The sequence below is a fragment of the Mastigoproctus giganteus genome, chromosome 3, assembly GCF_048544385.1.
Source record: "Mastigoproctus giganteus isolate SK-2022 chromosome 3, ASM4854438v1, whole genome shotgun sequence".
In the NCBI taxonomy this organism is placed as follows: Eukaryota; Metazoa; Arthropoda; class Arachnida; order Uropygi; family Thelyphonidae; genus Mastigoproctus; species Mastigoproctus giganteus.
Genome location: NC_143577.1, coordinates 235313243 through 235332022, shown reverse-complemented (window position 1 = coordinate 235332022; position 18780 = coordinate 235313243). Strand labels below are relative to the sequence as shown.

Genomic DNA, 18780 nt, shown 5'->3' with positions numbered 1-18780 from the left:
GAGTACGAGTTCAGAATTGCTGACCATGTCAGATGCAGCAACAATGGAAAAAATTAAATAGGTACCTGTAAAATAAAATAAAATAAAAATAATACAAATAGTATTTAATTCTACAGATCTGATGATTTTAACTTCTTCATCAAGAGTCAGCAGCCAAAACCAAAGGAAATATGGCAAGAAGTAAGGTCTCTGTTTCTGATATGAAATATACGTAACAAGAGGTAAAAAAGTGAGCTGATATATATTTCATAGCTGACCCGACAGAGACTAAAACAGAAAGAAATAAAAATCAGATCAAATCTAAAATAAAAATAAAAGTAAAAAGATAAAAATCAAGATAAAACTAAATAAAATTAAAATAGCATGCTATGTAGACAAAGGAGGACAAGTTTGCAGGTGATATGGACTGAGGGGAGTAAATGTAGCCTGGCTGTATCGGTGAACCAAAGAAGTTAGCAGATTAGTTCCTTGTGTATTTATAACATGTTAAAGTAGCCCCAAGTGTGGGAGGGGAGAAGGTGTAAATAGGTCAAAGTTAACGTTACCAGTGTGATGGGGAGGTCAGAAATTAAACAAATGAAGCATAAACAACCCCCAGGATAGAGGAGAAATACAAAACTGACAAAATAGCGTAAAAAGACTAAACTTTATTGGAAACAAAAAAAGCGAGAGAGAGCAGAAAAATAGCATCTCGAATATTGCTTTCGGTCAACCTAATTGCTCATGAGAAATAAAAACGATAGGGTATAAGAACAGTAAAAAGTAATTGGAAGAAGGGGAATACAGTGGTGCTCTGGCAGTCCAGGGTTGCGAAACCTGTACCAATGTCCAGGGTCCTGACAAACACATTATGTCCACACCTCTAAATATGTTATTCAAAAATGCAGATTTTCACAAATGAATGGAGGAGGAGGAAGTTTTGTGAACAGATTTAAAAAAAGAAATTCTTATCATACATTATGTTTTTGTTTATTTGATATGCCAACGCAAAAAATTTTTGTACATTGTGCTATTATTTTATTCATCTCAGAAGATCTTTGTAATGGTACTACACAACTTAATTGTATGTATAGTCTTTAACAGCATGGCACATTTACTGTTACTCAGTACTCAATTTCTAACCATAATTAGTCAAAAAACCTTTATGAAAGGTTTTTTTGACCAATTATGGTTAGAGATTCAGTTGCCCTAGTGATGGCTTCATTTAAGTGGGCAACATCACCAATCTTTTCGCGGGCCCCATAAGAGTCATTGAGAGATATGAGATGAGAACTCTTGTGCCATGCAGTTGGCCATTCCTTTCAGTTATTAGGCTGGAGGATCTAACATGAAAGCTTTGTATGCAGTTTTGCTGAGGCATAGAAGCATTGTATCCTTTTGAAAGAGAGTGCAAGAATTATTATTATTCTCCATGTCATCAATCCATAGCTGTTGATTTGCTGTTCATTTAAGAGAAATGCTATTCCACACCAAGCCATGAGGTATGCCATACCTTTGGCATACCTCAAACATGCTCTTAAACAGTATTGCTATCTTCATATTTGGTATCCGTTAGTTAATATACCCATTAATGTGGAGGATTACTGAGAAGTTACTTAACAAAATGCTGTTGAGGAAATCAGTTTTCTTCCAATTTTTTGGGACCTGTAACTGGCTGATTGCATGTAATAAATGAATTTTGTACATATGAAGTTTTATCTTATTTTGAATCACTTTGTGAGCAGTCAACAGCATAACATTTAATTCTCAACTACAGTGAGGAATTGATTTTCAGAAATTTCTTTTGCAGAACTGTTTGATAGCATCCATGGTTTCCTTGAATACTCTAGGCCAGTAATGGCAAACCAATAATATACATACCACAGGGAAAATGCATTAGAAAATATGCTGGCACGTGTATTTACTCATAAATATATTGTATTATAAAAAAAGTTTTTTTTTTATTTGTTATCTATCAGCCACATCTAGTGGTGAAAACCATAAGTGTAATTGTGGTACAAAATTATGTAGAAACAAAGTTCTCATTAGAAACTTTCAAGTATTGTTATCATTTTATATCATTAAAAACAACTTACATTTTAATCTTTATCCTTACCGCACATGAAAATTATGTTTTTGTTTTGCTATTTTTGGCACATAGGCTAATAAAGGTTCTCCATCTCTGCTCTTGTCCTTCCTGTTGTGTTTCTTCTATGGATAGTATCTATTTCTCTGAATTGCTTAGACCACCTTTATATGTTGCTTTCATTTGGCATCTTTGTGGTACTCACTTCTAAATAATTGTTGTACCAAAGTCACAGATGTTTCCATTTGGCATCTTTTGGTACTCTTTTGTAAATAATTGTACCAAAATCACAGACTTCAGCATCATCTAACTACAGGATGCTTGCATGACAACATAATAACCCTGCAAAAAAAAATACAGTTAACAAAACTATATTACTGCTTAAATAAACAAATGTACAGGGTAATTCTTTTTATTCATCATACCATTTCTTTTCTTTACAATTTTGAAAGCTTCAAATTTTTTGTACCAACAGCATCATTGCTCTGTAGAGAAAGGTTTGGAGATTTGGTTGGCAAGATCCCACACTGCACAATGTGTTTTGGAGTTCCTGAATGAATTTTTAACAACAGAATGGTTTCTAACTGTTACCGAGATCTATGGAAAAAAAATGACATGGCCTCCAATGTCACCTGATTTAAACCCATATGATTTTTATCTTAGGAGTTATCTCAAAGACAGAGTGTTTCAGAAGGTTCCATGAACCATTGCTGTCTTGAAGAAAATAATTTAAGATGAAAATTTTTTTTTTCCATGTTGAAGGAAAATGTGGAGCATGTTCTTCACAACTTCACACTGACTGTGACACATTATATTGACTGTGACACAGTATATTGACATGGAGGGGAAAAAAACCGGGTTCAGTGCTACTAGATTTATACTACTTGATTCATTAACTCAAAAAGTTCTTGTTCTTGGTACATGATAATTTTTAATTCATCATATATGCTTACAAAACTACCATTCATTTGTGGAATTTTTGTAATTTTTGCTTTTTTATAAAAGTTTTTTTAATAAAATATAGTTAATATAATTGATTATAATAAATGTGCTTTACATTATATTTATTTATACAATGTTTCAAATGGTATTTTAGATCCATGTCATGAGAAACCGTGTGGTCCAAGAGCTGAATGCACTGTAATTAATCATCAACCACAGTGTTCATGTCCCAAAAATGCACCATTTATTGGTGATCCTTATGAGAAACTCAAAGGGTGTATACCAGGTAGGTGTTACTTATGTTCTGCTTAATAAATATATATTAATAAAATATAAATATATATATAATTATAATTGTATATATATAAAATTATAAATATATACAGGTTGGCCTTGATTAATGCGATTAATTCGTCCCACAAGCGCATCGTGCAAAATGGAAATGTGTTAATCGAAGATAATAATCAATAGGAAAAATTATAATTGGTCCTTGACCTTCTGGAATGTCCATAAAGAATTTTAAATATACCTTTTAAATAACTTTTTAACTGTATACAATGTAAAAGATAATGAAAATATTTGTGGAATTAAATGTTTATTGCATAAAACAGCAGTTCCCAAACTGTGCACTGTGGAATATTTTAAATTTTTGAGGGAAACACAGTGATACTCTATCTGTTGGACACCACATGAACTATTAGCTCGAGGTAGTTCACAGTTTCAACATTTCTTATTAAGTTGTTTGGACCTAACTACTTAATAAACGGAACTGCTAGGTATTTCTTTTGGTCTAGATGCACCATGAAAAAATTACTGACACTAAGGGGGCCATGAACTGAGAAACTTTCGGAACCTCTGACATAAAATACATAATGAAGACATGACTGTTGCGGAAATATTTGAATAGCGTTGACTTTCTCTTTTCATCAATCAATTTCTGAAAGCTGAAAACAATCTTCTCTGGGCCCTGCTGAAATAAATATCGCAGAGAACCTCAAACCTTTTGTTTGAGGTTCTCTGCGATACGAAAGATTTCATCAAGTTCTTTTACCCTTATCTCCTTCGCAGTAACATTTTCATCTGGCTCATTTAAAAATTTGAATTTTTAAATGCAGTTCTGCATTGACTTTATTAGCAGGAGACAAACAAGTAACGTGTCTTCTTCCGATGGTTGATGGAACACACTGAGGTGGGCAGCAGGCAAATGTTTGTTTATTGCCCGTCCAACGTGCGCTAAGCTTAACGCGTGATTCAAATCTTTTTCAACTATCGCATTAAAAAAAAAAAATCACATTAACTGGAAATTTGAATCGTGAAAAGTAAAAAGTGGTATAATTTTTTTCAAATAGCGGTAACTGAAAAACACATTAATCGAACTCGCGTTATTCGAGGCCTGGCTGTATATAATTATATATATAATTATAATTACAAGTTTTTAAAAAATAATACAAAGTATATATTTATGACAGTAAGTAATTTATTTCATATGCACTCTAATTTTATATATTAATTGCAAGTAACTTTATTCATTATTAGATACTTTAATATTAACATAGTGCATATCTCACTATGTTATTTTTTTATTTATTTTTTTTTTATGAAAACCCCAAACACAAGAGGTATTAGAACCTATAGTACTTAGTACTGTGCTTGGGTTGGAGGTTGAGAAGACGAGAGAAGATATTTGTTGACATTAGACTTGAACTTCTGCAGACTGTAATTTTCAGGAAAGACATATGAAGGTTGTTCCAGAAAATGGCAGTTGAATGAATAAAGGAGGAAGATGAAAAGTTGGTTCTGTAAGTTTGAAGTTGGACAGTAAATGGATGTTGTCTAGTGGCAGCACGTGTTTGGACTGTTTTGAAAGAAAGAAAGCGGGAATAATAGAAGCCAATTCAGACAAACAGTGCCCATGAAAGTATCAGTAGAAAAGGCATGCAGCAGAAACAGTACGTCTATGAGACAGAGAGTGGAGAGACTGTTAGAGATGAGTCTTTAATTAATCTAACTGCCCTCTTCTGAATGGAATCTAGAAGCCTGAGAGAGGTTTTGAGGGCACCGCCCCAGATGTGGGAACAATATTCCATGGTAGGGAGGATTTCCAATTTGTACAGAATGAACAGCTGTTTGGAAGAAAAGTAATGGCGAGAGCGAAAAAGAGAAAACCAAGTTTTTTAGATGCAGAGGAAGCAATATTTATAATGTGCTTGTGCCAAGAGAGATCAGAAGTCAGGGTAATTCCCAAAACAGATATATCAACTTGCCTAGAAATCGGAGTGTCACCAAAGTTAAGCATAGGAGCAGAAGAATCCTTTTTGCGAGATATAAGACAAGGCTGAATTTTAGAAGGATTGAAATCAACTAAGTTGTCTTTGCCCCACTGGAGAATTACCTGGAGATCGGTATTTAAGGAATTGGTAGTGGATAGACAAGAAGTTGAAGCTGATTGAGCAGGGCAAGGTTTCTCAAAATGGAAAGTGGAATGCAATGTGCTGTCATCAGCAAAACTATGGATAGGATTTTCAGTCAATGGAAGAAGGTCATTAATATACAAGAGGAAAAGAGTGGGGGAAAGAAATGAACCTTGGAGGACACCAGCATTAGTGGAGAACTTAAGAAGACAGAGACCCATCTACCATCACCCTCAGTGAGCGATTAGAGAGAAAACTGGATAACGAATTACAGAAAACAGTTGGCAAACCATAAGATGGAAGCTTGTTTAGCAGACCTTTATGCCAAACATGATCGAAAGCTTTTGAGATGTATAGAGCAACTGCTTGTGTTTCACCGAACTTTTCCATTGAATTTGTCCATAAATGGGTAACATAAGCCAGAATACCACCAGTGAATCAACACTGACCAAATCCATACTGGCGATCATTGATCAGATGGAAGATTTCTAGATGGTTTAAGAGTTGGTGGTTAATTGATTTCTCCATTACTTTAGAAAGAGTAGAAGTAATTGCAATGTGACAATAATTGGATGGGAGGGATTTGTCACTCTTTTTTGGAACTGCTGGATATGAGCAAATTTTGAAGCAGAAAGAAAAACACCTTCTGAATAAGAAAGTGAAAAAAGGCGGCAAAGAACAGGAGGAAGATCAAGAGCACAGGTTTTGAGAACAAGTGGAGAAATACCATCAGGACCTGGAGCTTTCTTAGCATCAAGATTCATCAAAATCCTCCTGACATCCTTTTGACGGAAGACCACAGGAGGCATTGAATGGAGCATGTTGGTAATGGTGGGATATGTTTTACCAAGTTCATTAATACACGAGTTGGAAGAAAAACGGGATGCTAGCAGGTCGGCTTTATCCTTGGCTGAAATAACAACAAAACCATCTAGTTTTGACAGAGGTGGGCAAAAGTTGTGGCCAATAGCTTTGGCAAGAGACCAGAATGCTCGGCTACCATTAGGGCAAGAAGAAAGTTTTCTGCTCTTAGCCTGTTCAAAATTTAGTTTGGACTGATTAATATGCTTTACAATTGTTGTGAGCTTTGGTATAGGCAGAAAATGAAACTGAAGAATTAGAAACAAGCCAATTACGATATGCAACATTCTTCTCCTGAACGAACTTAGCACATTTATTGGAAAACCAAGGTTTAGATAAAGGACGAGATTTTAAAGTGAAATGTGGAATAAAGGATTCCATTCCTACAAGAATAATTTCACTGACATGATCTGAGCAAACATCGACATCAGAAGTTTTGAAACAGTAGTCTGACCAATGAAAAGAAGAAAAGAAATCTCGCAGGTCATCCCATTTTGCATTCTTGTAATGCCAAACAACACAAGGTTGGGAATTGCCATGAGATAAAGGCTTCGTTGGAAAAGAGACAATCACCAAGTTGTGATCTGAGGTGCCTAAAGGACCACTCACTTCAACTGTGTACTTAGAAGGGTTGTTTGTGAGAAAAAGATCAAGCGTGTTGGCTGTATGGTTAGGATTGTTCGGTATTATTGTAGGTAAATGAACAATCTGTGCAAGGTCATTAGTAATTGCAAAAGCCTCAGCATCTCGACCAGCTGGGTGGGTGTGACTAGAAAACGGAAGCCAGCTGAACATTAAAATCACCAAGGAAAATTACCTCACTGTTAGGAAAGTGGACTGGAGAAAGTCAAATTGCAAAGAGAGGCAGTCAAAGAGCTCCATGTTAATAATTAAAGTATGTAATAATGTGTAATGAAATTAACAATTCTGTATAAAAGGATTCACCATAATTTACCAGTTTTGCTGTCTTTACAGTCACTGAGGAAGTGGTACAGGAAGTACCACAAAATGTCTGAGAATATTCTGTAATTCTTTAAGAAATTAAGTCGACTGGGCTAGCGGGTGGGTAAAGTGCCTGCCTGGCAACCCACAGGTCGCGGGTTCGATTCCCGCCTCAGGCTTGGATCAAAGTACTGCAAAAACCTTGGGAGGTGCATTATGGCCACAGAAGCCTATGCGCCAACAACTACCAAAAAAAAAAAAAATTTAAGAAATTAAAGGCAGATTACAGACCACATTGGTTGAAGTGCTTACTGTTTCACCAATTTACATTTCTTGAGATACCTGTGCACCATGCCACTAAAAGAATATTTAAGATATCTGTGGTATTTTTGTTTACTTTAAAGTATGATTTAGATGGGACTTGAGAAGATAGTCTTACACATTTGGAAAATGGAGCTGGATGCCATTATGCAAGGGAGTAGTGTAGATTTTCAGAACTTTTCTCATTTTTATATATATACTTAGATGAGATTGGCTCATGTATTACCAGAAATTATATTAATGGTTGGTGGATGTTGGTAGAAGGATGTTAGATAAATGTTAGTAGGAATTATTTGAGATCATTTGTTTGAAAATTTGCTTGTTTTGAATCTGAACAGAATCTTTTGGTGATTGTATTTTATGTATTTAATATACAGGGCATCTCAAAAATACACAGCATAACTTCAGGAATGAGTTACTCATATGTAGACAATAAAAATATTTTATATCAACATAGTTCTGGAAATGCTTGGTTTCCGAGTTTTGAAGGTCTTGTCTATGACACTTAACTGTTCACATCACTTTATAGTAATTGTTCAAAATGTCCACCTTCTGCTTGAATACAGTCCTCACATCAACGTCTCATGGACTCGCGAAGACGATGCCAAATTCCTGGCATTAGCATTAGATGCAAGAAAGCAAGCTTATGCAGCATCAGCCAAAAAAAAAAAAAAAAAGTAACATAAATAAATAAAAAATAACCACTTCCACTTCACCCCTCTGTTCGTTCCAAATACCTGTCCAGCTGAGCCTTAAACTTATTTAGGCTATCAACTTCCACGACAAGGGATGGAAGTCTTTCCACCTACCAACCACCCGCTGGCTAAAGGCAAATTTCCGCACATCTATCCTACATCTGTCTTTCCTCAATTTGAATTTATGCCCTCTCAGGTGATTATTCTGAGCAAGAGGAAGAATCCCATCAGCATTGAGCATGCTCAAACCATTCAAGGCTTTGTACACCTCTATCAGATCACCTCGCTGGTGCCTAGTTTCCAGACACTGTAATTCGCAAAACTTAAGCCTTTCTTCGTAAGAGCACCCCTTTGTCCCATTCACCAATCTTGTTGCCCTTCTCTGTACTCGTTCCAGCAGCTCTACATCCTTCTTGAAATGAGGCCTCCAGGCCTGTATACAGTTCTCTAGGTGTGGCCTGACCATTGCCTTATTCAAGGGAATAATCACCTCCTTATCCCTGCTAGAAAAATTCCTATATATCATTGACAATACACCATGAGCTACTCTTGCAGCCCGTCTGCACTGCTCAGAGAACTTCATATCTGCCTGCACAACCACCCCCAGGTCCCTTTCATTCTCTACCACTGTCAGTGTAGTACCACAGAGTTGATACGTTGCTCTGGGGTTGCTGTTTCCCATATGTAGTACTTTACATTTGTCAATGTTAAACTTCATTTGCCACCTCTCAGCCCATCTGCTCAACCTTTCCAAATCCTGTTGCAGCAGCATAGTGTCCTTGACAACCCTGCCAACCTTTGTATCGTCTGCAAACTTGGACATTAAGCCTGATATACCATCATCAATATCATTTATAAATACAGAAAACAATAAAGGACCCAATACTGAACCCTGAGGGACTCCACTAATAACATTAGTCCACGATGAGCAGTGTCCATTGATTACCACTCTCTGTCTTCTTCCCCTCAACCACCCCTTTATCCATAGCAGCAATTTGCCTCCAATGCCACACTGCTCCAATTTGTGCAGCAGTCTTCCATGTGCAACAGTATCAAAAGCCTTTCTAAGATCCCAGTATATAATATCAAAGTTATTACCTGCATCCAGTTCTTTTGTGACTGCATCATAGTATCCAATCAAATTGGTCAGGCAAGACTTCCCCTTAACAAAACCATGCTGTGTCCTAGCTATAACTGAAGTCTTGTCTAGATGATCCTGCAGTGCTTCTTTAACCAGTGCCTCCATTAATTTTCCGGGAACAGAAGTTAAACTCACAGGTCTATAATTACTTGTGTTAGCCTTTGATCCTCCTTTGTGAATTGGGGTCACATTTGCACATCGCCAGTCCATGGGTACCTCCCCTGAGTCCAAGGAAGCTCTCATAATTATGGCTAAGGGTTTGCTTACTTCCTTTGCTGCCTCCTTTAATATAACTGGATAGATCTCATCCACCCCAGGTGCCTTTCTTGTGTTTATCTTCAACAATTTCTCCTCCACTTTGCTCTCAGTTATTACAAGATTCTCTAGCTTACTGCTAGAGTTGAATACACCTCTGGCATTCCCCTCGCTGAATAACTCCTCATGTGTGAATGTCGATGCAAAATATTCATTTAGTTTGTTAGCTACCTGAGCAGGGTCATCAACAGTTGACCCATCGATATCAAGTGGACCAATCTGATTCATCCCCTTCCTTCTAGAGTTTACATAAGTAAAGAACTCTTTGCTGTTTTTCTTCGCATCCCTTGCCAAGGATCTCTCGTAATCTGCCTTCGCCTGCCTAACCTCCTTTGTAACTTGGTTACAGATCAACTTGTATCTATCATAGGCGTCTGTGTCACGTGTTAATTTGTATGTATCCCATGCATTTTTCTTCTCTGCCATATGCCTCATTAGTTCATCTGACATCCATTTAGGCCTAAACCTTGAACAATATTTCTTAGTTGGTATGTAAAGCCTAGTAGCTTCCAAGATAAGTTCTTTGAATGCTTCCCATTTTGAATTTGCTGTTGGCAATATCATCAGTTGATCCCACTGTATAGAATTTAAATACTGTCTCAGTCCATTGTAGTCGCCTTTACGGAAGCAATACCCCTTCCCTTTACCCCTAATGGTAGTTACCTCTTTGAGTAACTCCCACTTCAGAACACTGTGATCACTGCCACCTAGTGGTTCATTTATCTGCAGATTCTTAATGCATGAAGAATCACTACTGATAATCAAATCAAGAGTATTACTCCCTCTAGTTGCCTCCCGAACATCCTAATGTAGAAAACAATCATCCAATAAATCTACAAAAGCCTTGCTACTGTGTGAGTGACCAGCCCCCAAATTCCAGTCAATATCTGGGAAATTAAAATCCCCCATTATAAGACTCTCTGATTTACTGGCCCACTCTATTTCTCCGAACAGTTTCTTATTATACTCATCAGAGTCATTAGGCCTATAGCACACTCCTACTCTCAATTTTGATCTCCCAATGCTTATGTCACACCAAACTGACTCGACACTGCACTGTCCAGCGATGTTGACTGGCTTCACTTCCTTGGATTTTATGTGTTTTTTAACGAATAGCGTAACCCCTCCTCCCTTCCTATCCTGTCTATCCTTTCTGTAGACATTGTACTCCCCAAATTCCAGTTCTGCATTCCTTATATCTGTGTGACACCACGTCTCTGAAATCCCCACAATATCTGCCTTTGATGTTTTGAGCAATACCTCAAATTCATCAAATTTATTTACTAAACTCCTAGCATTGGTGTACATGCAAGTATACATGCACCTGTTCTTTTTCTTAGCTGCCCTAACACAACCCATGTGTTTACTTGTACCCCAATGATTCCCAGCAGTCTCTGAAATATCCTGCATCTTATTTTCAAAATCGAATATACCAATGACTTTAAATGGCCCCCCAAGAAGAAATCTAGTGGGTTTAAATCAGTGAGTGTGGAGGCCAGGCAATTGGCCCACCTCTACCGATCCACTGACCAGGAAACCTCCAATTCAGGTAATTGCAGGCTAGGTGGCTGAAATGTGCAGGAGCTCCATTGTGCTGAAGTGTGCTTGTTGACAAACGATCAGTGGTGTGTCATCCAAGAAATCAGGCATGTTGTTTTCCAAAAAGTTTCTGTACGCCTGCCCAGTGAGTTTGTTTGTAAGTACATGGGGCCCAAATAACATATCACCAAAAACACCCGCCCAGATGTTGAGGCTGAACCGCTGTTGGTGATGTGATGGAAGAATTGCATGTGGGTTTTCCTCAGCCCATACATGCTGTGAAAGTTTTGGATTCTGTCTCGTGTGAATTGTGCTTCATCTGTGAATATCACTAAGGCAGGAAAGTGAGGAGTTGTACCACACTGCTGCAAGAACCGCTGGCAGAACATTACTCGCTCAGGGTAATCTGCTGGTGACAAGGCCTGTACCCGTTGCAGATGGTAAAGATACAGTTGGTGTTCTTGTAACACTCTCCAAATAGTCAAATGTTGAACAGCCAGTCGCATTGCTATTCTGCTGATTCCAGGAGTGGCATGCACAACATCCAAAATCTCCTCCTCTACTTCAGGAGTCGTAGATCTTAGTCATCCTCTGTCAGCAGCATGAGGTGTAAAGGTCCCACAAAGGCGGTGATGGATACCTTCAAACGTTTTCCTGTCTGGACATCTTCATTCTGGGAAACTTTTGTGGTACAAATGACGAGCCTCCAGAGCATTGCTGTCTGCCAAACCGTACATAAAGTGCATATCCGCTTGCTCCTGATTTGAGTATATGGAATGGAAAACCACCAGATTCTGTCAGTACCTTGTGATGAAGGAAATCACCTGCGGGAGATAAGACATTCCAGTTAATAACTCGGGAACCAAGCATTTCTGGAACTATGTTGATATAAAATATTTTTATTGTCTACATGTGAGGAACTAATTCCTGAAGTTATGCCATGTATTTTTGAGACACCCTGTATATATGTATATAGCATCCATGTTCATTACTTTTTATTCTGTTTCATATGAATTAAGATTCACTTGAAGGATCATCACAGAATTCAATTAATTATCAAGATGGAAATCAGAAGGAAATTGAGAAATCTGCTTGTGAATTAGGTGACTTCTGAGAACTCTAGTGATGGTGGAGAATGTGTTGATAATCAACATAAACCAAAAAGATCTGATACAACAAAAAAAAATTCTAGTTCCAAATAGGATGTTTGTCATGAAACTAGTATAACTACTACTATTACTAGTACCAAGACCAGCAGTAACTTAAACAAATTATGACTGTTCCTGGAGTTATCAGAAAAAGATGGGTGCTCAAATAATTGACCTGGAAAAAAGTGAAAATACATGTTCCAGCTCTGATGGTGGCACTACTGAAGAAGATAAATCATTTCCAGAGAATAGGAATAAAAATGAAATGATTCAGGATATTTCTGCATCTAGTCTCAACCAGTCAGATGTGACTTTGCTTGAAAGTGAAAATAATGAGCAGGAAAAGGAAAAATAAAAAGATATGAATGGTGAGGGACTATAAATTAACAGTCAGAATGGTCTATTTGGCTCACAGATTGCAAGGGAAAGTGCTAGGCAAAGAAGAGGAAGATGATAAAAACTGAAACTCAACATAAATTAATGCCATTTATTGATCAAGTTAAGGTTCTTCAGCTGAGCTATCTGGAGAAACTGTGTTGCTTTCTGAAACACTTGAAGATGAGGGAGCATTTAAATATTCCTCCATCTCCTGAAGCTTATGGTGATGCTCCAGCAATGGTTCCCAGCACACCATCTCTTGAGCTGTAAATATTAGCTGGACAACAAAAAAAGGAAGCAGAAGAAATAACAATCAAAACAGTTAAAAAGCAGCAAGAAAAATCTTGAGGATGAATAAGTTTTTTGTAAACTGAGTACTCATATAAAGATACGTGCAGCAAAAGCCTGTGGCTTCCTTGTACTATATGGCTATTACTAATACTGATTTGGTATTAATATATTTTGCAATAAATGCAGATTCAATTAACAATAACTTATTTTATTTTACAGTGTGTTTTATTTTTTGTATTGGTAACTGCAATAATCATTCAATCAATTTTATTCAAAAGCAATTATATAAATTTAATAGTACTGTACTACAAGGTGTGACCAGGAGGGCATGTGTAAAGGTGCAGTAAGATAAGTTCTATGAAAGTTCAAAGTCAAAATGTGAACCTTCAGAATAAGTTCCTTAGATAAAAAGAAATACCCCTTATGTAGTCAATCCCTTCTGCCATGATTGGACGCATTCTGGAATTCATATGTTGATACTGATTTTAGTACCCTCAATGCATATGTATACTGCTGGACTTCCTCCAAAGACCCAAAATCTGTCACTTTCAGCGAATATTTTTAATACTTGGGAATAATAAGTCAGGTGAAACTGGATTGGAGGCAGTCAAAATGGAACAGCTTCCCTATTAGGGAGGATGTTCCACTTTTTTCTGTATGAAATTGCCTCACTGATAATGCAGCATGTGTTATTGCAATGCAATACCCATGTGTCTTGCCATAGTTTTCACTTTTTCCATAATATCTTTTTCCCTCAAATGCTTCAGAATATGAAAGTAAAATGTGTAATTGACTACCCTTGGAGAAGCAAATTCTAAATGGACAAGGCTTTTTTTTTTTTTTTTTATCAAAGAAAATTATGAGCTTGGTCTTGAATTTTTCTTTGCTCATCTTTGCTGTTTTTCAGCAAGAAAAGTAGCCTTTGAGCTGAGCTGCTCTATCAGTTTGCCAATTTGGGCCTCAACACAGGCTAGAAGCACCAACTAATTTCATTGGAATGACCAATCCTGTGCATAGTTTTCATAAGAATTACAAAGTATTAATAATGCTATTAATATAGTATTAATGATACTGTTTGCACTTAATTTTCCACCTGAATTTTCTTTGTGAATCTGACTGATTAGATATGCCAACAAATGGACAGCTATCTGAAAGTTTCTGGGTAGTGGATGTGCATAGCCTCCACAATCTTCCATATTTAGCATTAGCATTAGTTGAGGCATATGATGCAAGAAAGCAAGCTTATGCAGCATCAGCCAAAAAAAAAAAAAAAAACCTTCCACTTCACCCCTCCGTTCGTTCGAAATACCTGTCCAGCTGAGCCTTAAATTTATTTAGGCTATCAACTTCCACAACAAGGGATGGAAGTCTGTTCCACCAACCAACTACCTGCTGGCTAAAGGCAAATTTCCGCACATCTATCCTACATCTGTCTTTCCTCAATTTGAATTTATGCCCTCTCAAGTGATTATTCTGAGCAAGAGCCAGTATGCCATCAGCATTGAGCATGCTCAAACCATTCAAGGCTTTGTACACCTCTATCAGATCACCTTGCCGGTGCCTAGTCTCCAGACACTGTAATTTGCAAAACTTAAGCCTTTCTTTGTAAGAGCAACCCTTCGTTCTGTTCATTAACCTTGTTGCCCTTCTCTGTACTCGTTCCAGCAGCTCTACATCCTTCTTGAAATGAGGCCTCCAGACCTGTATACAGGTCTGGAGGCCTCATTTCAAGAAGTTTATGTTTACCTTTTTTACATATTTATATATTATTAAAGATCTTAAGTTATTGTATTTTACCAATAAAATTTGAGATTGGAATTAAATTATTTATTTAATAATACAATCTTATACAAAAGCAAATTACTTTTAATTAAATGTAGTAGATACTTAAACAAGTTTCATTTTTTTCCCCATCCTCAGTGGATTGTTTGCATGACAGTGACTGTCCTGTGGATCGCCAGTGTCTAAATTTTGTCTGTGAAAGTAAGTTCTTTTGCTCTTTATTTGCAAACAATAGTACTTGAAGAATTATACAATAAGTTTTTTGTTTTTTTTTTATTAGAAATTGAAGTAAAAAGAAAAATATAATTGTACGTATTTATTATATAGAAGTATTTATACACTATGATAGTTTTGCAGTAGGAACACCTATGTAGTACTTAGTTGCACCACTTGTAGCCTCTAGTCTTCATGAAAGCCTCTAGTCTCCATGGAAGTTTTTTTGTAAATGTCCTCCAATATTTTTCATCATTTTGCATTCAAAGCAGCATCCAGTTCAGCTCTATTTTTTGGAAAGTCTCTTCTCACATGCACCTAAAGATCCATTTCATCCCAGAGGTTCTCTATAGGATTCATGTCAGAGCTCTGGGCTGGCCAGTCCAACTTTTTAACACAATTGGACAGACAACTTGAGTAGTCGAGACCCGCTAATTTTCGTAACGTCGGACAAATGCTAATAATTTATTGTGATTTTTTCTTGTAGTGGATCTGCTTTCTCATTACGAATTTAAAATAAACTTTATGGATTTTTTCCAAAAAGGATAGTATAGGCTATTTTTGGAATATTAAATTTTAGAAATATTATATTTTAAGGCAGAAGAATTTTCTTACCTGGGGTTTTCTTGAGAAATGGCTGCATCCGGGTGAGATGTAATTCAAAAGGTGTTGAAATAGCATATATCTATGTCCTAAAATGCTAGCAATGTGACATGGAGCATTTCCCTGCTGTGCTGCCATAGTGTATATAACACATTGTCTAGGACATCCAGATAGACCTCAGCATTCATAGTTTTGTCCAAAACGACCAAGGTTCCAGGTCAAACCATGAAAAACAGCCCCAGATGCTCACACTGCTTTCACCAAATTTCATTGTCAGGATGATACAGTCCATCAGGTAACTTTCTCTGGGTATCTGCCATGCCTAGGCATGACTTGCAAACCATGCACCATGACTTATAACTCCAAAGCACAGCTTTCCATTAGTCTACAGTCCAATAACAATGAACCTTATACCAAGCTAGATGGTGACTGGTATTATCTAGGGTACCATGTGCTGAAACTCAAACTCAAAACAACATCAACCTGTATCCAGTGCGGATGATTCTTTGCAGGACTCTCCTGTCATATTACATCAGCTTCAGAGGTTTTCTTTTCAGGTTGTTTCGTGATGGTTTTAGCACCTGTCCACTTTCATTTGAAGATCATGTCACCAATCATTGATACAGAGATCTTAATTGCCATTGCAATGTCATATTAAGACTGATTGCTTATATGATACCCTATTAACATTCCATTTTGGAAGTCTGTTACTTCCATCAATCACAGCATCATTCATTCACCACTGTGCTACTGTCTCCTCAAAGGGCTATGAGCATATTTATGGTTGAGTCTGACACATGATGCTTGAGTAGGATATGACCAACTATCAACACAGGGGGTGTCCAGATATTAATGGTAGGGCAGCATGTGTTTGTATATATATTGTGTGGTGCCTCCGTAGCCAGGTGGCCAGGAGCAGCAGTGCGTAGCACACGCTTCTTGATTAGACCGGGGTTCGAGCCCATGAGCCACCAAATACGGAGGATGCGGAAAGGTCAGGGAATGACCACTGCATATCCCCAGAGCAATATGGCCATAGTTGCTAATGCTCCTAAAAACCAAATAACAACAACAACAACAACAACATATACTGTGTGTATTCATATGTTATTTGTTACAGTATATTATAAGCAAACACTGAAAAACTTTGGTATTTTTTATGTAGTATGTTATTAGTTATTAATATATATTTGGTTGTTTTCCATATTTAAAGGCCGCCGTAGCCTAGTGGTCAGGCGCGAGGATGCATAAGTACACGTGCCTTGAGTGACCGGGGTTCAAGCCCGTGACTGCTGAATACGGCACTGTTTCTTGTATTCTGTATATCTTGTAAACTCCTCTGACCGTTTGGTCGTCCCGGAGTATAAACAGAAAATTTATTTATTTATTTATTAATGATATTGATGAAGGAATATTAGGCTTAATGAAGGATAGGCTTAATGTCTAAATTTGCAGATAATATGAAGATTGGAAGGGTAATCATAGTAATCAGGGTATGCTACTGCAACAAGATCTGGACAAATTTGGGAGATGGGCTGAAAAGTGGTAATTGAAGTTAACATTGACAAATGCAAGCTACTTCATATGGAGAGCAGTAATCCAGATTAACATACCAGCTGTGTAGTATACCACATTCAGGGCAGTGTAAAATGAAAAAGACTTGGGGTAATTGTGCAGTAAAATGTGAATTTCTTTGAGCAGTGCAGGCAGGCTGCAAGGACAGCTCACGGGTTTTGTCAGTCATATACAGGAATTTTCTAGCAGGGATAAGGAGGTGATTATTCCATTCTATAAGGCAATAGTCTGGCCACATCTTGAGTACTGCATGCAGCTCTGGAGACCACATTTTAGGAAAGATATGGATCTGTTGGAACAGGTACAGAGAAGGGAACAAAAGGATGCTCTTACCGAGAAAGGCTTCAGTTCTGTAAATTGCAGCATCTGAAGACTAGGCACCTGCGAGGTGATCTAATTGAGGTTTTTATGACTAAATGGATTGAGCAAGCTCAATGCTGATAGCATTCTTCCTTTTGCTCAGACTACACATACGAGGGGACACAATTTCAAATTGAGAAAGGATGGTTGTAGGATGTGCAGAAATTTGTCTTCAGCCAGAGGGGTGGCTGATCATTGGAACAAACTCCCATCTGGTGTTGTCAAGGGTGGGCAGTGTGAATAAATTTGAGGAAGAAGATTAACTGTTAGAGGGGATGGACAAGTGAAATGTCGGCTTTTTTTTTTTTTTTTTTTTTTGGCTGATGCTGTATAAGCTTGTTTTTTTGCATCATTTGCTACTACTTCTACTACTAGTAATAATAATATTTGTCACAGTATATTATTATCAAACTTTGATAAACATTGATAAACTTTGGCGTTATGTATGTACTATATTATTAGTTATTAAGATTATTATTGTTGAAAGAAAGCTGGATATATTGTATACTAGTAATTTAATAAAAATATGAAAATGAACATATTTTGTACTATTCAGTAATGAATACTGTAATATGCAATTTTACCAAAATCATTTTACAAAATCAGCTAAAATTGGTTTAAATTTTCAATAAATGTATATAAGCAATTTCATTATGAGTTTAATACGTTGAAGTGGGGACTAGTGTTATCCTCCTCATGGTCAACACGAGGAGGATAACACTAATCATGTTGATTTTAAATATATCTAATTCTGGTAGTATATCTTTGTATATCAGCATCTTTTGCTATTTCATAGCATTATCTATATCTTCTTTGAGGCACTTGCCAGCTATTCAGTTAACCCATCAGCATTTGCACAAGAACTCACAGGTGACCTCAACAATATATTTTGTGCATTAATTGTTAATTTAAGATTAAAAATCTGAATTTTTCTTATACTTTCCTGAATATGGCAATGAAAAATTTACTTACAACTAAAAGTGCAAAAAACCTGCCTGGCCCAACATGAATATTTACTGTTTAATAAAAGCTGAAGCATCTTTTATTGACTTAACTTTATTTTAAATTTATTACTAGTTACATTGTTATTTACCATGTCAATCTGATTGATGATGGCTCACACAGTAATCAAACTGTCTGGTAGGATTAATATCTTCTAATGCAGTATATAATAAATATTAGGTACAAGGTATAATTT

The 18780-nt window shown here is 36.9% G+C and overlaps 1 protein-coding gene across 3 annotated transcripts in view; it reads left to right on the top strand.

The window, feature by feature from the left end:
• Positions 1-18780, top strand: part of LOC150088897 (uncharacterized) — a 599507-nt gene that overhangs the window by 346633 nt on the left and 234094 nt on the right. For all 3 annotated transcript variants that reach the window (XM_090369705.1, XM_090369706.1, XM_090369707.1), the window contains 2 exons: positions 3162-3293; positions 14970-15032. In XM_090369705.1, coding sequence (XP_090225831.1) covers positions 3162-3293; positions 14970-15032 — 195 coding nt within the window. The remainder of the gene's footprint in view (positions 1-3161; positions 3294-14969; positions 15033-18780) is intronic.